Source organism: Narcine bancroftii, chromosome 6 (assembly GCF_036971445.1).
Source record: "Narcine bancroftii isolate sNarBan1 chromosome 6, sNarBan1.hap1, whole genome shotgun sequence".
Taxonomy (NCBI): Eukaryota; Metazoa; Chordata; class Chondrichthyes; order Torpediniformes; family Narcinidae; genus Narcine; species Narcine bancroftii.
Window position 1 is genome coordinate 29,806,731 of NC_091474.1, and position 25,196 is coordinate 29,831,926.

Consider the following 25,196-nt stretch of genomic DNA (forward strand, 5'->3'; position numbering starts at 1 on the left):
TTTTCATGAAACTATGTACCTGTACCTCTGAGCCTCCCTTTATTTTAAAATGCTCTCTAGGGCCCTACCATTCACTGTGCCAGTCCCGCTCTGGGGTTCAACACTTTACACTTGACAGAGTTAATTTGCATCTGACCATTTAAAATAACTCATTTGTCTTATTACTGCTCACAGATATTCTTTGAATGTTGAGGCTGACAGACAGAAGGCACTATGATGGAATGTCTCCATCTGTCCTGCCTCTAGCTGTGTGCACTGTGAACCCTCATTCTCCAGCCAGAAAAAACACCCACTCAAAACATGCATACTCTTGAGGCTGGTGAATCATATGTTCAGGGTTTAGGACATTTCAGAGTGATGTTTTCCATGAATGGGTAATTCTCTATGTCCTGCATTCTAGGGTTGACCTCTGTAAAGGTGATGTCTCTGAGTTGAAGTCTGATGGACAGTTCAAAGATCAGCCAGAAGTGAGTAAGGTGTCAAAGCTTTTCTAAAAAAAGTGTCTGCCCATCTCTTATGGATATGTGTTTTCCTTCAAATGTCTTCCTATTCTTCCTGGGGAGACAAGCTCCACCTGGAATGCACATATATCGTCTCTACCTGGCACTGCATTGTTGCTGGTTCCCATTTATGAGAGTATTCACAAAGTGTCAGCAGATAATGATCTAGAGCAGCCATTTTCAACCTTATTTCAACTATAGCCCCTTCAGACTCTGCTTAAAGTTTATGGGCCCCCTTCTTTATGAAAGCAGTCAAGTTTAGTTGGTTTCTTCCATACTTCTCTCGCACTGACTGCATAAAAAATGGAAAAAAAATATTTGTTATGTGAGGTGAAAAGAAAACAAGGCTTTTATTTAATGTTCTGTGGCTTTGAGAATGGTTAATCTGGAGCAGGAGTACTGCCTAATCCCTTGCAGGAATATTCCTGGAGCAGGAGTACTGCCTAATGCCTTGCAGGAATACCACCGCCAGCCATAGACCTATTATTGGTACGGTGGCTTAGATCTTAAAAACAGGTAGCCTTCCACCAGTGAGAGCTTGTGCCATTTCATTAGATCCTGCCCAGCCTGAACTTCAGCTTCCCATGTCATTGATGCCCATTCCCCAAAATTTCCATTAATTAAAAATTAAACAGGAAATGTGATAAATCTCAGAGATCAGGCTGCATTCTATTAATCTCAGTCTGAAATATCTGGTAATGCCAGTGTTAAAAATCTGAACAGATCCCTTGTATCTTCATCATTCTGCGGGAGAGTTCCAGATTTTCTTAACTTTTTTGTGGAAAATTGGTTCAAACTTTATTATAGCCTCTTGTTTTCCATATTCAGGTTTTATTTCAACATCTCGACTCACCTTTTAGGCAAGGGAATAGAAGCAGTCTTTGCAGCTTCTTCTCATTTGTAACCTGTACTGTTGACCCTGGCAGGAGGTTGGATTTCAATAATGTTCCAAACCTAGCCAGTTGTGGATGGTCCTGAATTCTGGTTTCCCCTTGAACCTGTTGCAGTGTCCATTCTATGGGCTTCCTTGGGAATTATTTCATAGCTGTGTCACCTGACTGACCCTTGTAGCTGTCCATGGCAGCTCTCCTGCCACATAATGGAAAAGCAGCTGGCCACTCTTGCTGTTCTTTACAGCCATAATGAAGAATTGGGGCTTCATAAACAGCTGTATGTATACAGAGAAAACATTTCAACTCTCTTGTTTATTCCAACATCAGTAATTCAATCATGCATTATTAAAGGAACAGACCATGAAATAGCCGCAGAGTTAGGCTTGATGTGTCGCATGGTGTAATGATCCTGTCCTAATTAAACAGAAAGTTGAGTTCCTTTCACAAATACAAACTATGTGATAGTAATAATGTTTGCAGGAAAAGCCAGCTGGTGGTGAACAACAGAGCATCATCAGTAGTAGGAAGAGGGGAGGATGGGAAACTGTTTCTTGAACTACGACCCTTAACCTCATAAAGCTGGCAAGGGTTATTCTTAGTTAAGGTTCGTGTTGTTTTACAGGAAGATACAAACTGCTGCATTGAATCTGGAATCACGGAGAAAGGGGAGGACTCGATTGTAGGTAAGATGTTTGTATGGTAACTGGCTTGTGTTAGTGAGATCAAGTGGAAAGCACAGAGAAAGAATATTCAGCCCCAGTTGACCAGGCCTGTGTTTATACATTACTCAAGCTCTTGCTTTCCCACACTGCCTCTTCCTCATTCCAATGTTAAAACAATCCATTTTGGTCTCCCTCATGAAAAGTGTTGCTTCCCCTTAAATGTCCTGAAAACACAGAAATACTGGAGGAACTCAGCAGTTCTCGCAGTGCCCACGGGAGGTAAAGATATCTAACCAACATTTCAGGCTTGAAAAAGCATGCAGGAGCCTGAATTAAAAAGTTGAGGAGAAACATCAGTTATATATCTTTGCCTCCTACGGATGCTGCGAGACATGCCAAGTTCCTCCAGCATTTCTGTATTTTCACTCCAATCAAAAATACAGACTTTTGTATTTTACTCCCTTAAATGTTTCCCTGCTCTACCTCCCTGTGGCAGTGAATTCCACATTCTAAAACTCTCCTGCATAGCTTGGTCTGGCTGAGCAATCATATCGGTCAGATCCTTCCTATACAAAAGGAACATCATCCACAATGCACTTTGTACCCAAGTTGACTGCTGTTGAGTGGAGACAGTTGCTCACCTCTTTGCAGAATGCAGATTCACCAAGAGTGTGTGGAGAGGGATGCGAGGGTCCTTGTCTCAGTCCATCCCCAGCGTGACAAAAAGCTCTCTAATTTACGGGCTGTTCCCAGAGACATCCAGAACTGCTGGAAGACCATCGGAGTGAAAGATGTCCTTTGGTCTGCCTGAAACTTGTCAGTCATTCAGCACAAGGAATGCTGCCAACTGGCAAATTCCAGGTTGCAGAAGTACACACTGACACAGCTATAACTAAGGTGCTGTGGTGAAGGACCACAGTCAAGAGTACTTCCATCAACAGGTATCGAGGGGCTGAGACTGAGTGAAATCCCTCAAAAAAACAGATGGGGGATTAACATCAAAGTGCCACAGTGGTGACAATGGTGTAAATAGAGAGCAATGTACAATGATGGGAATGTATGGACATGACACTAAGGGTGCGAAGAGGCTTTGAACAGTTTTCTGTTGTAAGTAATTTACTGTGAATAAAGTCTATTTTTGGGGAAAAAAATAAGTGACTATCTTGCATTTATAGCCCCAAGCCTTCATCGGCTCTCTTCATATACCCCCCCCCCCCCATCCCCACCACCATCATAACAAGTTTATCATGAATTCCCACCTCTCTTTGATTTTTTTCTTTCAGCTTGTGTTCAGTTCAGAACACTGAAGCAGATTGCTGGACTAACTGGGGTTAATATTCCTCATGCCCCACATCTGCTATTGATTATAGCTTTGTACTCTGCTGTGGTATCTCGTTACTTCCCATATAGGAATCAAATTATTTGATAACCATTCGATATAATGTTAGGTGAAACTATTTCACACTTGGAGTGATTTATTTCGATGGTTACAGAATTAAGGAAGGTCACTCAGTTGAGTCTACCCCCTCAATGTAAGAGCAATCCAGCTATTCCTACTGCTTGCCTTTTCCCTCCCACCCTGCGTTATTTCAGATCCTTAACCACCTCTTTCTTTCTTTTTTATTGTTTTTTATAAGAAATACAATACAGTGAAGAAAAGGGTATGAAATTGAAAATACGATGCCATGTATATGTATTAAGATAAAATTTCAAACAGTATAAACTTGGTCCTCCCTCCCCTGCAATGGGTAAAAATTAAAAATAAGACCTCAAAAGTATTATATAAAAATAAACCACCTAACCTACTCTAATTTTAAAAAAATTTAAAAACAGATGAGCAGCTTACCCTGAGGGTTACATATTTTGTAGTTTTTGGTTCCTACCGTAAATCGAAAACAAAGATAAGACTATCTTTCATCTGGAAGAGTAAATACATCTAATCAGATTAGAAACATTTACATCACATGAAAATATGACATAAAAAGTCGCCAGGTATTTTCACATTTCACCAGTGAATCAAATACATGATATCTAATTTTTTCTAGGCTTAGATAAGACATAATATAAGAAAACCATTGAAACACGGTTGGAGGTCTAGAGTCTTTCCATTTGAATAGGATGGCTCTTCGAGCCAGTAATGTAGAGAAGTCCACAACCCATTGAACAGGTACAGAAAAACTCCCTATGTCTGGTCAATAATCCTAAAAAGAGCAGTTATTGGATTGGGTTGTAACTCCACCTGGAATACAGTTGAAAAGATATTAAAAATTTCTTTACAATAGTTTTCTAAGGATGAACAAAACCAAAACGTGTGTCAACATAACAATTTCAGATTTGCATCTGTCACAAATAGAGTTAATATTAGAATAAATGCTAGCCAATTTATCTTTGGACATGTGAACATGATGCAGCACTTTGAAATGGATGTCGGGCACATATAGAAGATGTATTTACCAGTTTAAAAAGCTTGTCCCATAGATTGTCAGGTAAGGGTCTTGCAAGTTTCAGTTCCCAAGCCTTTTTAAAAAATATTTTATTTACAAATTTTAAACCACAATAATTATATTCCATTAAATTCAAAAAGTTATACATGTGGTATATAAGAACCCCCATCTCCCTTCACTCCCCCAAAACCCCTAGAAATAAAAAAGAAAGGTAAGAAAAATAAATTAAAAGAAATAAGGACCGGAGAATGCCAAGGGAAGTGAGGTCTTCAGAGAGTTTATCAAACATACAAACCCACATTTTGTTAATATGGGTGCCATATTTTCCAAAACAAATGGTATTTATTTCACAAACTATAAGTAATCTTCTTTAATGGTATACAACTATGAAGTTCTGCATTCCATCTTTCCATACCTAAATCCATATCTGACTTCCATGATATTGCTCATTTCCTAGAAACTGCTAAAGTAATTTGTACAAATTCAATTTGATACATAGATAATATTAATTTGGGTCTAATAATGTTAATATTACTCAATAAGAATAAAACTGGATCCTATAGGAACTTGAACCCTGTAATCTGTTCCAAAAGGTTACCGGCTTTCAATCAAAAATATTCCAATCTCACGTCCACCTATAACATAAGTCTTATACAGCAGGTTTCAGTCTATTTAATTTTAGTGGAGTCAAATATAACTGATGCAAAAAATTATATTGAACTAACCTATATCTAACATTTATAATTTTTGTCATATTATTCTTACACAATTCCATCCAATCTTTCTCATTTATTTGACTATTTAGATCTGCTCTCTCTCTTAATCTCGCTTTATGTACCCCTATTTTGGGGGAAATTCCCAAGCCTTTTGTATCTTATCGTGAAGTACTGGATGTAATTTCAATAATTTATCATATATAATTCCAATTAATCTTTTCTGAGAAGGATTCAATTGAAAAATATTATCAACTAAATCTGGTGAATACACAAATGAAAAATCCAGTAATATGACATTTCTAATTGTTAATATTTCTAATTTCTAATTGTTAAATATTTTTTAAAAATTAGTATTTGGTAAATCTGTAAAAATTAGTACTTGCAATCTGTTCAAGACATTTAACAACCTTACTTAAATAAATTTGCAAAAGAAACAATACCTTTGATTTTCCATATAAAGAAAGATTGATCAATTATTGATGGTCGAAAAAGTAATTATCAGAGGTAGCACTAGATAAGATGGGTTTTTTAAACTTAAAAAATATCCTAAATTGGAACCAGTTTGAGTATGGGATTAGATATATTCCTATTGATCTTGGAAAAGCTAAATGGAAGAGAGGCCCCCAATAAAGAAGCCACGGAGTACTGATGTATAGATCTCAATTCCAAATCTGTCTATAATGGATGATACAATTTATCAGAATAAAAAATCCAAAAAGTTAGATAGCAAATATGAGCAGCCCAGTAATAAAATCTAAAATTAGGTCGGGCCATACCTCCATCTTTTTTCAATTTTTGTAAATGAAACTTACTAATTCTAGGGTTTTTTTTTCCAATTAAAGGAGGAAACTTTTGAGTCAATATTAGTTTTAAAAAAAAAGGGTTTCAGAGTGAAATTGCTTGAAATAATAATAACTCCACTAATATTACCTAAAAACTTAGGTAATATTATCATTTAACTGCATTAATATGACCTATTAAAGATAATGATAAAGGAAACCGTTTGGAAAAAGACTATTTCTCCTCCATTCATGTACTTGAATAGAGGAGAAAAATCGAGTTTATATAAATCTTTAAATCTTTTAGTAACTTTAACCCTTAAGTATATGAGGTTATCTTTAACAATCTTTAATGGAACTTGAGTGTAGATTAGGACCTGCAGATTAATCGGAAAATGTTCACTTTTATAAAGGTTTAATTTATATCCAGAGAAAGATAACATAACTGGAATAGATCTTTCAGGATCTGAAATATAAACTAATAAGTCATCTGCATACAAAAAAAACCTCCATCTCTGGCAATCCCTTGACCTCTTGAGTGTCTCTAAGGGTTATTGCCAGAGGTTCTAAAGCTACATCAAATAGCAAGGGGCTAAGGGGACATCCCTGTCTAGTTCCCCTAAGCAGCCTAAATGAGGAAGATTTGTTATTACCATAGCTAAGGAGGTACTATAGATCGATTACTCCATGATATAAAGCCCATACCAAAATTAAATCCCCTTAATGTTTCAAATAGATAGTTCCATTCCACTGTCAAGTCTTTTCAGCATATAGAAAAATTACACATTCAGAAATTGTGTCTGAAGAGGAATAAATAATATTAATTAATCTAAATTGTGAATAGCGACTTTTAATAAATTCAATCTGATCTTTAGATACAAGAGGGAAGAATATTTTCAAACCTGTTGGCTAGAATCTTAAAATCTACATTCAACACAGAAATTGGCCTGAAATTGGCCTATAGGAAGTACATTCAGTCAGATCTTTATCTCTTTTAGGAATCAATCAAATTAACCCTTCATAAAAAGTTGGCAGTAGAAAAAACGGAATTTTCGAATACTTTACATAGTTGAGAATTAAGTAAATTATTAAGTGATGTTTAAAAATTTTACTGTAAAGCCATTGAAGAGAAGATGTAACTTGGGAAACTTCAAATGATATTTCAGGAATATTCAACCTTTGCAAAAATGTATTCTTTTAAATAGAATTATTAGGAAATTCAGATTTGTATAAATCTGAATAAAATTCCTGAAACACTTTATTAATTTCAGCATAATCTTAAGTCGTTAATTCTCGATGGGGTAAGTTAATAATAAGTCATGCTGAGTTTGAAATTCTACTCTTTCCTTATAAAAGTCCATACTAGATGTCATAGAATATAATCTGTTAATCTCATTAATTCTATTAACAAGTCACGTCACTAATAGCAATCCAACTGTTCCTATTGTTTGCCTTTTTCCTCCTGTCCTACAAGTTCTTTCAGATCCTTTGCCTGCCACCTATCTTGTGAACATTTCCTTTGCACCTGCCTGCTTGTGGAAGTGTATTCCAGGCCCTCACCACTTGATGTGTGTAAAAAAAAAAAAGGTTCCTTCTATCTCTTTAAATTTATTGTCACAGTATATCTAGAACAGTGAGAAGGTTTCTTCTGTGAGTAGTCTTAACATCAACTCTATCATACAGCTGTATAAAATAGAACAGGAGCAAGTTACAGAGTATAGAACTATAATGAAAGCTAGCAATCATCAATGTGAGGAAATGCAGCATGAGAGAACTGTATGAGTTTCATTCAGGAGCTTGATGGCTGCAGGGAAGAAACTAACTTTAAGCCTGTTGGTGCTTGATTTTACACTTTTGAGTCTTGCCCCAAATGGGAGGAGAGAGAAGTGGTGTCTGGTGTGTGATTGACTTTTTCCTAGCAGGAGACGCTGTAACGGCACTGATTTACCATGGCTTACAAACTTGTTTCAGCACACTGTGAAGTCAACATCGCATTCTTCAACTCCCTAAACACCACCCAGCTAAACTCCTCTGACCTTCTCATTGGCTCACTGCCACATGGATGATCCTGACACTTGCATCTGAGTTTCATCACCAGATACTGACACTTAATACACCCATGCACGTGCGCTATTACTCCCACATGCTGCATCGCTCAAGTCAGCAGCAACCAACACACCACTCGCGACAAAGATAAGTGCGCAACCATGCCAGCCCTCCTCCCCTCAGCCTCTGAGCCATGGAAGGAGGAGCCTGATTGGAACTGTCCCACTACGTAACAGTCCGGAGGACTTACAGTTCAGCCCACCCTCATTCGATAGTGCAAGACAGACAATGCATAGTCCAACTGGCAAAGGTGAGATTGGTCCTCTGACTCCGGCTCCCATGCAAAACATGGACCGTCGATATACGCTGACTTCAACCTGTTGATGGAAACCGTGTCAGCTTTTCTATTCCTGTTAATCATAAAGGTCTACGGGTAGTGTCATAAGACCTGAAAAGGACCATTGTAAACGGATGAAGTCGTTTACGAACAGCATCATCCCAGAGGAACACGAGTACAGCGTTGTAAATCATTCGGCACATATGCGTAGGAGTAGGATGGAGTAATCTTAAGTTTTCCCGAAGATTATCAACATACCGAGCCGGATAATAGAGCATTGTGCTTGGACTCTGATTCACAAACTCACCTGGCAAGGTTAACGCAGTGCTACATACAAGCTCTGCTGCTGAACATCCAAGATCTGCCTTGCCAGCTGTACGATCTCAAAGGAGAACTATTGTCAAACGTTCGCTCCACGTAGATGCATCACCACCTGCTGGTAATGCTGCCTTACTTGTTGATGGAAATGCTCAACGAGGCCATTGGTCTGTAGGGCAAATGCGGACAGTGCCCAGCAGATTAGTGAGAGCTCAGAACAACGCTGAGCTTAAATTTCGTTTGTCTGGAAACTTTAGAGCGTTGACGGTAAGCAGGCCTTTGCCCATAATCCAACATCTTGTTTAAAATGAGGCCAGGTAAAATGTTCCATAACTAGTTTGATTGATGCTCTTCTACCAGGATGCAATAGATTGTGAAGAGACTCAAAAATCTCCTGCCTCATAGCTGCCGGCGCAAAAAGCCTAGGCCTTCCTGTGGAAAAAATCACGGACTAACTTTTCACCCAATTCAACCAGGATCACATCTTGAAGATGGAGACCACAGTTGATCTGGTGATACCGGATGAGATCAGAATTGGTGTGCTGTGCACGAGCCAGGGTGGTGAAATCTGTGACAGTAGTTGTATGTAAGGTGTCAATGTCACATCTGGCCACGGCATTTGCTTTTCCTCAGATGTGCCATATATCCGATGAAAATGGTAGGATGAAGTCCAAGTGCCAAATCTCTGGGTGATTAGAGATGTGAGCTTGTACTTGCAGTATGCGTAAGAGACTGGTAGTCTGTATAAATGATGAAAGAATAATCTTCCAATAAGAAGCAGAAATGTTTCACTATGAGATAGATGACCAAGAGTTCTCGACCAAACGTAATATACTTTGCCTGAGCCAGTGACAGCTTGGCTGAAAAAAACACCAGAGGCTCCAAATGCCCATGGAGTCATCATTCTCATATTCTCCCACAGCACTGACAAATGCATCTGTGGTAAAAGAGAGCAAGGCTTTGGCCTTTTGATGTACAAGCATCGTGGCATTCGCAAGTGCAGTCTGCGCATCAATGAAAGCACACACAGCATCATCTCCCAGAGTTAATGGACTTTTGGTCACTGACTTATTGGATCTGAGTAGTTCAGTAAGGGTTAATAGAGATGCTGCAGCATTTGGCAGAAATTGGCGATTAAAAACGTAGCAACTAGCCAAACGTAATGGGTGTAGGAAATTCTCAAATCTCTCATACTTTTGATTTATTGGGCAAAATACCATGTTGCATAATTCTGTCCCAAAATTATATGATCAGCAGCGCCAAAAGTGTATTTACTGGGATGCCAAACTCATTAAGCCTCTGAATCAATGAGATAGGGTGGCTCTTGTGCTCTTCTTCATCCACGCTTGCAACCAGAATATCGTTGATATAAACAAACACAAAATCAAGGCCAGCGAGTATGTGATCCATAAACCGCTGGAATGTCTGAGCTGCATTCCACAGACCGAATGGCATTCACAGAAACTCAAGCATGCCTAAAGGGGTAATTACTGCCGTATTTGCAATTGGCGACTTCAGGGGTTTCTACGAGGCTCTAAAGGCTGTGTACGGCCCCTCACCCCAAGTCCAAAGCCCGCTGCGCAGCTCAGACGGCAAAGTCCTCCTCAGCGACAAGATCTCCATCCTCAACCGATGGTCAGAACACTTCCAATCTCTTTTCAGTACCAACCGCTCAGTCCAAGATTCCGCCCTGCTCCAGCTCCCTCAACAGCCCCTAAGGCTAGAGCTGGATGAGGTTCCCACCCTGGATGAGACATATAAGGCAATCGATCAACTGAAAAGTGGCAAAGCAGCAGGTATGGATGGAATCCCCCCAGAAGTCTGGAAGGCTGGCGGCAAAACTCTGCATGCCAAACTGCATGAGTTTTTCAAGCTTTGTTGGGACCAAGGTAAACTGCCTCAGGATCTTCGTGATGCCACCATCATCACCCTGTACAAAAACAAAGGCGAGAAATCAGACTGCTCAAACTACAGGGGAATCACGTTGCTCTCCATTGCAGGCAAAATCTTCGCTAGGATTCTACTAAATAGAATAATACCTAGTGTCGCCGAGAATATTCTCCCAGAATCACAGTGCGGCTTTCGCGCAAACAGAGGAACCACTGACATGGTCTTTGCCCTCAGACAGCTCCAAGAAAAGTGCAGAGAACAAAACAAAGGACTCTACATCACCTTTGTTGACCTCACCAAAGCCTTCGACACCGTGAGCAGGAAAGGGCTTTGGCAAATACTAGAGCGCATCGGATATCCCCCAAAGTTCCTCAACATGATTATCCAACTGCACGAAAACCAACAAGGTCGGGTCAGATACAGCAATGAGCTCTCTGAACCCTTCTCCATTAACAATGGCGTGAAGCAAGGCTGTGTTCTCGCACCAACCCTCTTTTCAATCTTCTTCAGCATGATGCTGAACCAAGCCATGAAAGACCCCAACAATGAAGACGCTGTTTACATCCGGTACCGCACGGATGGCAGTCTCTTCAATCTGAGGCGCCTGCAAGCTCACACCAAGACACAAGAGAAACTTGTCCGTGAACTACTCTTTGCAGATGATGCCGCTTTAGTTGCCCATTCAGAGCCAGCTCTTCAGCGCTTGACGTCCTGCTTTGCGGAAACTGCCAAAATGTTTGGCCTGGAAGTCAGCCTGAAGAAAACTGAGGTCCTCCATCAGCCAGCTCCCCACCATGACTACCAGCCCCCCCACATCTCCATCGGGCACACAAAACTCAAAACGGTCAACCAGTTTACCTATCTCGGCTGCACCATTTCATCAGATGCAAGGATCGACAATGAGATAGACAACAGACTCGCCAAGGCAAATAGCGCCTTTGGAAGACTACACAAAAGAGTCTGGAAAAACAACCAACTGAAAAACCTCACAAAGATAAGCGTATACAGAGCCGTTGTCATACCCACACTCCTGTTCGGCTCCGAATCATGGGTCCTCTACCGGCACCACCTACGGCTCCTAGAGCGCTTCCACCAGCGTTGTCTCCGCTCCATCCTCAACATCCATTGGAGCGCTCACACCCCTAACGTCGAGGTACTCGAGATGGCAGAGGTCGACAGCATCGAGTCCACGCTGCTGAAGATCCAGCTGCGCTGGATGGGTCACGTCTCCAGAATGGAGGACCATCGCCTTCCCAAGATCGTATTATATGGCGAGCTCTCCACTGGCCACCGTGACAGAGGTGCACCAAAGAAAAGGTACAAGGACTGCCTAAAGAAATCTCTTGGTGCCTGCCACATTGACCACCGCCAGTGGGCTGATAACGCCTCAAACCGTGCATCTTGGCGCCTCACAGTTTGGCGGGCAGCAGCCTCCTTTGAAGAAGACCGCAGAGCCCACCTCACTGACAAAAGGCAAAGGAGGAAAAACCCAACACCCAACCCCAACCAACCAATTTTCCCTTGCAACCGCTGCAATCGTGTCTGCCTGTCCCGCATCGGACTGGTCAGCCACAAACGAGCCTGCAGCTGACGTGGACTTTTTACCCCCTCCATAAATCTTCGTCCGCGAAGCCAAGCCAAAGAAAGATTTGCAACATCCAAAGGCTCAACTGGAATCTGACAGTAAGCACATACTAGATTTATTTTCGCAAATATATGTTTGCCGTGGAGGTTTGCTGAAAAGTCTTGTAAATTAGGGATGTTGTATCGGTCAGGCATAGTAGAATTGTCCCGGGCACGATAATCACCATAAGACCGCCAATCCCCAGGAGATTTCTTTTGGAACCATATACAACTGTGAAGCCCAGCAGCCTAATTCTTGCACGTGGTTGAATTCCGATTTTCTCGATTTCAAGATATTCCGGGAGTAATCTATTAGCCCGTGCTACCACTGGAGTACCAATGGGGTCACTAGGTGAGCGAAACACTTGAGGAAAGCTTGGAGAGGGAAGAGGCCAGGTTGAAGGCTCATCATGAACAGATGCAGTTCACTTGCATACAAGGGCTGCAGTCCATGACAGCAGTTTTGGAGGGACCATTGAAATCTCTGCAGCAGAATCTACAAGAAATTGAACACCCGAGAGATAGTCTTTTAGGAAGAGACAGCAGCTGACATGCCCGTGGGCAGCAGTTGCCTCTACTGTCAGGCCTGTTTGTTTCCCAGCTGCCATTTGTACAAGTCACAAGGTGGTTGACAGGACCAGGCAGCAGAACCAGACGTTTGATGCTTCCAACAAATACGCCATCTATTGCCTCTACCATGTCCTCGACCACCACGATTCCAAGCAGGTCAATGGAAGGAATTCCATTGCGTGCCCAAAGCCTAGACCTGCATACAGCTGCTCCAACTCAGTTATCTTTGATTAATATGGTGCTGGTGCTATCTTCAAGATTCAATTTATTATCGTAGAAATAAAACAGTGTCCTATTACATGAAATTTCTCTTTACCTGCCGTAAGGCAAACAGATACGCCATTTCTTAAAATTTTACAGTCAGACAGAGTCCCCCCATAGTTACCCAGTCTGTAGATTCTCCTCCATTTCTTTCGCAGACATCCAGAGTCTAGTCCAAATCATTGGGGACCCAAGTTCCAGATCCAAACTTCCGACATGGTCAGGGACCCTTCGGCTCCCCTCACGTCCCGGTTCCAATACCTGGTACCTCTTCGGCCAGTTTGAGCCAGTCTCCAGCAGTCTGCAGCCCAGCAAGTCTCCCGACTGCAGTTTCTGTGGGTTCCTCACCTCTAGTCGCCACCAGCCTGCCGCTTGCACTGGTCCCTTAGCCGCAGAGCCCCCTCGTTGGTCCGCCTCCATGGGTCACAGTCCAGTGGGTCGTCTCTTCCGCTTCTCCTTCTCAGACGGGTGTGTGGGGGATGGAGGTGATCTTCCCGACTCCATTCCTTTGCTTCTCTAGAGTCTGCAACCCCTTGTGACTGCTGCCGATTAATAGGCGCCGCCATCCTGGGCCCCAAGATGGCAGTATCTCAAATAAAACCACTGTTGGCTTCCTCAACAGGTTGTTCCAAGCCCATGCGGAGCCGATGGCTGTCGACTGGGTGGCTGGACCCTGCGGGAGCACTGTGTCTCCGCTTGCTGCGGGTCTGCACCAGCGGCAGTGCTGCCGGCAGTGCCGCCATCTTTAGATTTTTTTCTCAATTGAGAAGATGCTGGCACTACCTTCGATTGATATAGTGCTGGTACTTCACAAGGCACGGTAAGCAGTTGTTCCAGTTCCATATGCTCTGTTGACTAGGGGAAGAAGCCAATCCTTCTATCTTCAATGCAGAGGTCGTGGACATAACGAGGTCGGCATGATCCGCTAACTGATCGAGAGTGGACATTTGAAAGACACTCACCAAATGCTCTTGAACACAATGAGGTAAACATCGATGGAACCTCTTTTACCAAAAATCTCCTTCAATGGGATCTGTTTCAGCTAGCCTGCACCACCTCCTCAACAGTTGCCTGTTGCCTTGGCTGTCATCAGCTTGTAATTGTGCAATATGAGTCTCTCTTGATGGCAGAGTTCGCCGCAGAATAGCTGCCTTAAGCATGTTGGGAGATTACCATCTGGATCCACTAAGACATCCTCCAATTCACAGGCAATCTGCTCTTGAATACGATTCACAAGTAAACCATACATTATCTGCTGACTCGTCACACTGAGGCCAGAGAAACATGCTTCGAGGATCATAAGCCATGCTGGTGCATTATTAATAAAAAAAGGGGAGGGGGGGATCTTTAGTTTGACCTCCCCTACTGCTCCTGTAAGGGGGTTTCTCCTCATCACTATCCATTTTAAGTTAGAAGGTGCTGTGAACTCACGGGGTAACCACTTGTAATGGCACTGATTTATCACAGTTTACAAATAAAGAAAGAATGCACTCACTCATTTCTTTCAGCACACCATGAAGTCGACTTTCTTTTTTATTATTCACTAGATACAACATTGCATTATTCAACTCCCTTAACACCACTCTGACCTCATTGGCTCACTGCCACACAGGTGATTCTGATGTTCTCATTCTCCTCCTCCTGCATCTGAGATTCATCAGCCATATACTGACGCTAAACACGCCCGCACATGCGTGCTATTTACCCCTGTACATTGCATCGCTTACGTCATCAGTGGTGGCTGGTACCACTACTTACATGGGTAAGTACGTGACCATGAAAATACAGATCAGTCCAAGGAGGGGAAGAAAGTTTGTATTAAGTTTTGAATTCCATTTGCTACCTTCTGCAGTTTCTGATCTTCAGTGAGCATCTCCCATCCAACGCTGTGAAGCATCCAGCAAGTATGCTTTTTGAAACCAAGAAAATAAGAGTAGGAGGAGCTATTCAGCCATTTGAGCGTGCTCCATCATTCGATACAATCAAGCAGATCATACAATTTCAGTCCCCTATTGCTTTCTTTCCACATTTCTTGATCCCTTTAGCCAATGGGGCCACATCCAGCTCTCCTTTGAACATATCTAATGAACCAGCCTCAACAACTTTCAATGGCAGGGATTTCTACAAGTTCACAACTCTCTAATTGAAAATGTTTCTCATCTCAGTCCTAAGTGGCTACCCCTCCATCATTAGACTGCAACCCCTTGTTCTGGACTTTACAACATAAGGTACATTTTTTCTGCATCTAATCTGCCTAGGCTAGTCCTGTCAGAATTGTATTTGTCTCAATGAGATTTCCTCTCATTCTTCTAAATCCAGTCTTCTTTGGTCAATCCTGCCATCCTAGAGATCAATCTAGTGAACCTTGACTGTGCCCTCTCAGTGGCATGAATGTCTTTCCTCAAATCTGAAGGCCAAAACTACAGAATGATCAAGATGTGGTCTCACCAAGGCCCTGGACAACTGTAGTAAGACCTCCCTGCTTCTATATTCAAACCTCTCACAAAAAGGCCAACATGTCATTTGCTTTCTTCAACAAATTTTCAATGTGCACCTGTAACAGTTGTTGAAGGACATAGGGGACCTGCTGAACAGTTCTGCAGCATGTATTATTATATGCAAAATTGTTTGTTTTTATAGGATATCCTGGGATGTGGTTATCTGCCTATTCTGCTGAATGTTCACTCACCTTTGACCTTTGCTCTATTCAAGGCCAGGATGGCATCGACATTGACCGTCCTCAGTGGCCAGTTGCATCTGTGCTCACCGCTCGTCTCCGTCGCCTGATAACTGCCTATCAGCGCTGCAATCGCAAGGAGCTGGTGAGGATGGAGTCACTGGCTCGCAATAACCGACGTCGCTGGTATCCACAGGATGAGATCTGGGGAAGGATGCCAGAAATGGACATAGTTACCATGGAAATCCAACAACGGTAAACGATTGGGACACATTCTGTGTCATTCTTGTGCTCTGTGGAAAAAGAGGTGGTGGGCCTAGGATGAGAGCTTGTGCCTTGATCCAGTCGCTAGACAGCACCCCCTCAAATTTGAATTGTGGATTCTTGGGTGGGTAGCTGTGGAAATCAGATAGGCGATGCCATACCTGTTGTCTTCATGGTTACTATGCCAAACTTGAGGAAGAATTTTATAGCTTGCTTTGAGAAGCTGCATGATGTTTTCCACAAGTTCTGTACAATATTTTGTTCTTGGAATATGGTGTACAACTAACTTGGATAATTTGATTGAATTTAGAAATTCTAATGTGTCAAATTCCAAAGTTTTTTCTGTATGTGCATGATATACATTCATAAAATAATTGATTCAGATAGTCGAGGCAATGTGATTTGTAGGTGAACCATTTCGCCCTTCCTGTATGGTTTGTCCAGGCTAGAATGGATGCCCAAATCCAGACACTGAATTCTGACCAGCTGAAACTTTTCAGGTCAGAGAAAGGCCGTTCCAATATGATGTGGGAAGGAAACGAGCATATGGCTAAAACCAAGTCAGTCACAGGAAAGTTTGCAACCCCAACACTGATAACAGCAGAGGTCAGGAAGGAACCAGGGTGTTTGGAGCTGTCAGGCAGCACACAGTTATTCATGATGGAAATTTGTGAAAGAAAAGTTGGTTTCTGATTTCTCAGAGGGTCATGCCCGGCTCTTTATCTTTCAAGGTGGACAAGGAGGGAACAGACAGATTTCTACCGTGTTGTCTCAACATTTGGTGTGGTATATGATCCAGATAAGAAGCAGTTTGACTGGAACCAGTTCCGCAGCTTTGCCAGGTTAGAGAGAAAAACTGATGGGAGCCTGGAGAGGTATTTCCGAAGCTTCGTGGCGATGTGCCGGAATGTTTGCAGGCTGCCTCAAAGGAAAGAAGGTGAGAAATCTGTCCACTTCCTCTGCAGCTCAGTCCACATACCCCAAACTCACGGGACCCTTTAAATCTTTCTCCTTTCACTTTCAGCTCGTGCCCTCTAGTTTTAGATATCCCTGGCAAAAGACTATGACTTTAACTATGACATTGTGATTTTAAATACCGCTGAAAGGTAATCCATCAGTTTCTTTGCTTCAGGGAGAAGAGTCCCAGCCTATGCTGTCTCCCCTTATAACTCAGCCTATCCAATCCCAGCAACTTACTTGTGACTCTTTTCTTCACCTTTTCAACTTAATAACATCCTTCCCAATGTCTTGTTCAACTGCAGCATGACATCCCATCTCTTCTTCTGTATGCCCTGACCGAGGAAGGCAAGCATGACAAAAGCTTCCTTCACAGCCCTGTCTACCTGTGTTGCTACTTTCATTTAACTATGTATCTGTATGTTTAGGTTTCTCTGTGCAGCATTCTCTAGTTCCTTGTCATTTTCTATGCAAGTCCTGCTGTGGTTAAACTTGCCAAAATGCAGCACCTTGCACTTGTCCAAATTAAGTTATCTCTGCCTTTCCTTGGACTCTCTCTTCCAGTTGATCAAGATCTTGTGTAACCTTAGATAACATTCTTCACTGTCCAATCTTGGTGCATGTTCTGCAAACTTATTAATTTTAGCACCTACATTTGCATTCAAATTCTCGGTACACATGTTGTGATAGAGACTCTAGCACAAATCCCTGCAACACAATGCTGGTCACAGGCCTCCATTGAGTCATGGCCCTCTACTACCACCCCTGACTCCTATCACCAAACCAATTTTATATCCAATTGGCCAGATGGTTGTGGATCACATGTGATCTCACCTTCTCGATCACTCTACCACATGGAGATAACATCCATTTCCCTGTCCTCATCAGTAATTTTGGTCACTTCTTCAAAAATTTCAATTAAATTTGAGAAACATGATTCCCACACACAAAGCCTTCCTGACTCTCCCTGGCCTTTCTAATGTAGGATCCTGTCTCACAGAATCCCCTCCAATCTCTTTAGAAAGTAGCCTGGGGAACAGTGAAATATGGGTGAAACCTGGAGACCTTGTGTGGGATAATGGCTGGAATTTTCACATTGGTAACTAAGAAGCAATATGAGAGTTAGACCACAGTGTTATACTGACCTAATAACCTGCAATAATAACTGCCTAGAAATTCCCTGCTGCAAAACCCTCCATTTTTCTCAGTTCCATGTACCTATCTAATTGTCCTTAAGGGATCCTGTTGAACCTACCTCCACCACTGTTGCTGGCAGTGCAATCCATGCACCCAGCATTCTCTGCATGGAAAAACTTAAATCTTGAATTCCCCCTGTATGTACTCCCAAACACCTTAAATCTATCACCACTGGTGTTAGTCATTTCAACCTCTGGCCATACACACGATCATGGCTTTCATCATCTTATATATCTCTATCAAGTCACCCCTTATTGTCTGTTGCTCCATGTAGAAAAGACCAAGTTCACTCAATCTATCCTCACAAGGCATGCTCTCCATTTCAGACAACATCTCCACTGGACCCTCTCTCTATCACATCCACATCTTTCCTGTAATGAGGTGACCAGAACTGAACGCAATATTCCAAGTGGGGACTAATAAAGATCTTCTTCAACATTTTTTCTGTAGCATTAACTCACAGCTCTTGAACTCGATCTCACGGTTAATGAAGGCCAACGCACCACATGCCTTCTTAATAACACCGTCAACTTATGCAGCAGCTTTGAGTCACCTGGGGACACGGACACCAAAATCTCTCAGTTAGTTCAGACTGCTCAGTGTCTTTCCATTAAAATTGTATGCTGGTTTCAAATTTGACGTACCGAAATTAACCACTTCACGCTTTTTTGGGTTAAACTCTGTCTGCCACTTCTCAGCCCAGCTCTACATCCTATCAATATCCCTTTATAATCTCTGGCAATCCACCAGGCTATCTTCAAACTTAATAACCCACCCTTCCACTTCCCCATCCAGGTCATTTATAAAATTCACAAAGAGGTGGGGCCCCAGAACTGATCCATAGCAGAACACAACAGTCATTCTTCACAATTGCCAAGGACCTTTTCTCTGGTGAATACTGAAGCAAAGTATCCATGAAGGATCTCTGCTACCTTCTCCGATTCCACACAAATTTCCACTATCACCCCTGATGAGTCCTCTCCTCACTCAACTCATCCTCTTATTTTTCACGTCCCTGTAGAATGCCATGGGGTTTTCCTTGATAAAGTATGCCAAAGCCTGCTCACGGCCCCTTCTAGCTCTCCTAAATCCTTTCTTGAAATCTTTCCTGACAATCTTCTCATTCTCTAGAGCTCTATGAATTCTTATTTTTGTAAACCTCTTGTAAGCTTTTCCTTTCTTCTTAACTAGATTTGCTGCATCCCTTGTACAACATGATTCTTTCACCTTTCATTGAGGCTATTCCTGCCTCAATGAAATATATTTCTGCAGAGCACCATGCAAATGTTCTCTGAACACTCCTGGCGTACTTTTCCCCAAGTACATCTCCCAAGATCCTGCCTGTCCGAATTAAATTTTTCCCTAAATTGTCTATTTCTGACCTTCTCCAGTGCGACGGTAAGGGAGAGAGAGTTGTGATCACTTTCTCCAAAATGTTTGGCCTCTAAAAGATCTGACACCTGACCTGGTTCATTTCCCAGTGCTCGATCTAGTTAGTCTATCTAGAAAACTATCCTGATCACACCCATCAAATTCCATACCAATCAATATTAAGAAAGTTAAAAATAATCCACAACTACTATCCAGGGGCATAGCCAGGTTCTAACATTAGGGAGAGCAAGCACATAAAAAGGCGGTACGACACATGCCAGATGGTGAATCAGTGGTTGAGTGGCGGGCCACACTGATTTTCCAGCAGCGTCGTTGGTGGGGGGAGGGGTGGCAGAAGTGTCGGACAGAGGGGAGGGAGGTGGCAGCAGCAGAGCGGCGTCACCTTTGAAAAATATGTTGTGCACCACCCCTAGCTGCACCACTCCAACTACCTTATTATTTTAGAATCTGCTTCCCTACCTGCTCGTCAATTCCTCAATGTCTCATATTATTGGGATGGGGGGGGGTCTAATAGACACCGAGTAGGGTTATTGCCCCCTTCATGTACCGCAGTAGGCAATCCTTCCACTACTTCCCTCTTTTCTGCAGCTCTGATACTATTTCTAATCAGCAATGCCACTCCCCCAACCTCTTTTACCTACCTGCTTGTACTTTTGAAGCATCTAAAACCCTACACATTCAGCAGCCATTCCTACCCCAAGACAGCCATCTCTGTAACATCAACAACATTGTAGTTCCACATATTAACCCACACACTGAGTTCATCTCTGTTCCTAATTCTCCTTGCATTAAAGTACATACATTACAACCCATCCAACTTACAGCATTTGTGTTCCATCTTCTATTCTTCCTTACAGTCTCTTAGCATCTACCATTTTACCAACTGTTCCATCATCTAACCTAACGTTCTTGTTCCCATCCCCACTGCCCAGCTGGTTTAAACTCTACTGAATGGCTCTCTCCATCCTAACTTCAAGGATACTGGTCCCTTTCCAGTTCAGGTGCAACCTGCCCATTCTCTGCAGGTCATACCTGCCCCAGAGGAGATCCCAATGATCCACAAACCTGAATCCATGCACCTACTCCTCAGCCCTGCATTCACATGCCATAACTTCCTATTCTTCCCCTCACTGGTGAATGGCATAGGCAGCAAAGCAGAGAATATCACCCTCTTTAGCTTCCTTCCCAACTCCCTGTTTAATCCTTCAGGACCTCATCACTTTTCCTATCTATGTATCTATGTCATGGTACCAAGATGCACCATGACATCAAACTGCTTACCCACCCCCTCAGGATTTCTATGGACTCAGTCAGAGACATCTCTGACCCTGGCACCATGCAAGAATCTTGATCAATTCCATGGGATCTCATGTCTATTCTACTCACCCTATCACTATTGCTCTCCTCCCTTATTTCATTTCCCTCTGAGACACAGGACTTGTGCCAGAGACCTGGCTGCCGTGGTTGCCATCCCAGTGTGGTGGGAATGTGGTAAACATGACTGCGACCTGCTAATCGGCACTGCCTAGCACGGCCTCAGCAGAACAGACTACTACATCCTGAACAACCCTCAGCTTTCCTTCCGAGCGGCGCACAGAAACTATGTACAGAATGGCAGCACCTACTTCCAAAACGTGCTAGCGCCTTGTTGCCAGTCCTCCCTCAACTTCAGCCAGTCGGCTGAGGATTGTTCCCTCACATATCCAAAACAGTATACTTGTTATTGAGGGGAAGGGCACAGGGTACCCTGCACTGCCTGCCTATTCCCTTTCCCTCTCCTGACTGTCACCCAGTTACCTGCCTCCTGCCTCTTGGGTATGACTGCTTCCCTATAACTCTTGAAAGAGTGCACGTTTTCCTGCTTGTAGAAGGGAACTGATTCTTTGGGCTAGTATAATGCCTACCGATTACTTTGCGTGTTTTGGCATACACCTCAGTAGGACTGTTCTGCCCTGTGCACATTGTAACTGGAAGCTGACTACACTTTCATTATTTCAGAGGCTTCAGATCCAAGCATTTTTGTCGAGCCCATCACAGAGGAACGAGCTTCAAGGACCCTGTACCGGATAGAGTTATTGCGCAAGGTTCGGGAGCAAGTTCTGCGCAGCCCACAACTGAACGAGCGGCTGAAACTCTGCCGTCCCAGTCTGTACCTGCCAGTGTGGTGGGAATGTGGTAAACATGACCGCGATCTGCTAATCGGCACTGCCAAACACGGCCTCAGCAGAACAGACTACTACATCCTGAACAATCCTCAGCTTTCCTTCCGAGAGGCGCACAGAAACTATGTCCAGAATGGCAGCACCTACTTCCAAAACGTGCCAGCACCTTGTAGCCAGTCCTCCCTCAACTTCAGCCAGTCGGCCTCTCCTGCTTCCACTGTGCTCACCCTGGGGGAGAAAGACAACATCGAGCAGATTGACATGGAGCAAGAGAAGATGGAGGAGGCTTTGGATGATCCAAGCCCCCAGCTGGGAATGCTCAGTGAATGCTCGGAAGTGAAGCATGAAGAGGATGCTAGTGACCAAGTAAACAAGTGCAGTGCTGCCCAGGCTAACCTCAGTCCATCTGAATCAGTGGCTGCAGGAAATGAATGGAGACCTGTCAATTGCACACAGACCAAGTTTTATACTCTACCGAAAATACACCGCACATGTGAGGAGACAAACGAAGTGAGTGGCATCTGTACAGAGAGTGATGGAGTGGACAGTTCACAGAAGCCTGTGTTTGGATCTTGCAGCAGTGCAGAGACTGTGCCATTGAGAAAACTGCAGCCTGCTTGTGTTGGTGCTGCCCAGTCGCCAGTGAACTGTCTGGACTTTCTGCAGGTGACGTCCAACGGTGAGCTGGAAGTGCAGGGTGTGTCGGAGGAGGTGGGAGATAGCCCAGCACCTGTATGTGATGTGGCTGGAGTGCAGCCAGTATTGGATACGGAGCTTGGTGCCACCTCTCCATGTGATTTTGTGCGGAACAAGAAAGTTAAAGCTGAAAACGAATGTACTGTGGATACGAGCTTGATGGAGATTACTGATGGAGAGAGGCCCATGGGTGGACATATTTATGACATGCAGACTAACTACCAAGACGTGTGTCACAGACAGACTGCAGCCTGTGGCACAGATACTCCATGGAGTAAAGCCAGCCAACTGACTGAGCCAAACCCTTCAACTGCCATGCTTGCAAGTACAGAGGACCTCAGTGGTTCAATGCTCACTGAAGCTGTGAGAGGCAGTGATCTGCAAGGGGTGGCTATGAATGAGAATAGCTTGTCAGAAAGAATGGATTTGGTGACCATTGCTCACGCTGAGTCCGACCTCCCAGGGTTTGAGGCAGTACCTGAAAAAAGCTTGGCAATTGGAGTTCAGTCGCTGGGAACTGCATATGACACATTGAAAAGTGTGCCGGATGAGCCAGATCCATCCTCCACCCATGAAGGCATTGTCCCCATAAAGAGGGAGCTGACAATCCGGCATCTCCTTGAGGACTGCATGAAGGATAGACTGTGTGAAACTGAAGAGAAATCGGAGGAAGATAATTCACAGCCTGAAGGTAGCTGCTCTTCGATCTATTGAAATTGGGAGGGAAAAATAAGCAACTAACTGTAAGGGATTCATTAGTTTACTGAACACAAGAATTTTTTATAAATTTACTGAAAGTATTCTTGAAACAATCAAACCCTTAAAGTCACGAATTTGCATTTTTGAAAACGTTCTGATGTGTTTTTTTGTTATGAACCAGTTAAGCATGAACCTGAGCTAAGCTACAGGGCTTGAACCATGGGAGGGTGCTGCATTTATGGGATTTGCATTGGCCAGTATGTAGCACCTTAGAGGAGTGACTGAACTGAATTATAAGAGGGTATTTGCCTGAAGGGTGAGTCCAGAGCAGAAGATGAAACCCCAAAATTAGAACCAGGCAGATCAGGGATGGAGTCAAGACTCTCCTTCACATTTGATGCTTTTCCTTCCTCCACCTCCTTCCAACTTTCCCCCACCCATCAAAAAACCGAGGGCCTACCAGAGCCATTTCAAGTTGCTCCATGTCAAGTAAGGTCCTTGAGGTTTTGTAGCCAAGATGGGTGCAAATCAGCCAGAGAGAATAGCAGAGGCTGAATTGACCCCTTGTCTTCCTGGAGACAGCAGTCAGTAACCAAGATGGTCACCAGGTTGGTGTCAGAGGCAAAAGCCACAGACATCCTAGAGTAGTAGTTCTCAACCCTTTTTTTTCACTTGCATACCACCTTAAGCAATCCCTTACTAACTACAGAGGTTTATGGAATAGAATGCCATGGGTGCTCCGTGGTTAGAAAGGGATAACTTACGATGATATGTGAGTAGACAAAAAAGGTTGAAAACCACTGTTCGCGAGGAGGTTTGGGAACCAAACTAAAGGTGCTATATCAATGCCAATGGATGTTTCTGTGGAATGCAGTACCACATTGTCAAAGTAATTTGCCTTTTTAAAGGAATAACCTGTGTTTGTAAATATCTTGAGCATGGGAGAAACACCCGTGGCATGCCCCAGAAACCTAATTGAACAGAAGCATCTGTGCATCTCGGCAACATTGTGGAGCTGTGATGGATGCCTTTCTTTGTGTGCATGACATGGAGCTAGAGGTAAAGACTGTGATGGAGAAGTGGGATTCTCTGATCTGCCACGTCCCCTTTTGAGTGATTATTAAAAATCCTAGAATATCAAAGAAAGTTTGGCTAGGAATGTATGGAGCTTTGGTGGACTATACCTTGGACAATCTGTTCCTGAGGAAAGGATGCAGTGCTACAAGGGCAACAAGTCAGACAGTTGAAGATAATTACGCATCATGTGGTTTTTCCTGTGAAAGATGTTCAACAGTTGTCAGATTCTGGAATTTAACTTTCAATTTGCTAGTGCGGAATTTCAAAATACAATTTAAGGTAACAGAGCAGGATCATAATTGTATGACTCTTGTTAAACAACTTCAGCTGTTATTACAAAAAGAATGTTGGTGTTCTTAGCTACCCTGCTAAAGAATTTTGATGAAGAGAGCAACACATCTACCAGCCTGGTCCAAGATGAGATTCAGGACACCCTCCTTCAGGACATCAGAGAGCCAACCATTGCTCAGCTACTGCAGGAGAAAACACTCTACTCTTCTGCTGAGTGGCCCAAGGTGAGCGTGAGTACAGAGACACATTTCAGGGGTTCACTTCAGATGAGCTGGAAAATACCGTGTATACTCGTGCAATCGTCAATGCCATATAATAGTCAACCTCCCCCCTTTTTGGCCCTGACTACCAGCCACCGGAGCTCCCGACACCCTGAGCGACTGCCCATCCGAGCTCTTGACGCAGACCCTGCTCCGGCCGCCTGCCCACTGGAACTCCAAATAGCCATCCATCCAAGCTTCCGTCTGCACATCGAAACCCCCAGCCGTCCGTCCACCGGAGTTCCCAATGCCCTGGCCACCCAGCCATCCAAGCTCCCAACTGTGGATCTTGGCTCCAGCCACCCACCCATCCGAACTCCTGACACCTCCTCCCTCCTCTCCCCCCCCCCAACCCCCCCCCCCCTAACCGCCTGACCCTGCGGACTTACACCACCAAGTCCTGGCCACCTGAGGTCATGATGCTTTGAATGACACATGTCAAAGTTTGACCTGTATAAAAGTCAACCCTCCCCATATTTTGGCCT

At 43.4% G+C, this 25,196-nt stretch overlaps 1 protein-coding gene across 11 annotated transcripts in view; it reads left to right on the forward strand.

Moving 5' to 3' along the window:
- chd6 (chromodomain helicase DNA binding protein 6) overlaps positions 1-25,196 on the forward strand; it is a 218,775-nt gene that overhangs the window by 164,883 nt on the left and 28,696 nt on the right. For all 11 annotated transcript variants that reach the window (XM_069884536.1, XM_069884540.1, XM_069884534.1 and 8 more), the window contains 6 exons: positions 401-467; positions 2,016-2,076; positions 15,752-15,971; positions 16,712-16,917; positions 21,525-23,075; positions 24,521-24,675. In XM_069884536.1, the coding sequence (XP_069740637.1) occupies positions 401-467; positions 2,016-2,076; positions 15,752-15,971; positions 16,712-16,917; positions 21,525-23,075; positions 24,521-24,675 (2,260 nt within the window). The remainder of the gene's footprint in view (positions 1-400; positions 468-2,015; positions 2,077-15,751; positions 15,972-16,711; positions 16,918-21,524; positions 23,076-24,520; positions 24,676-25,196) is intronic.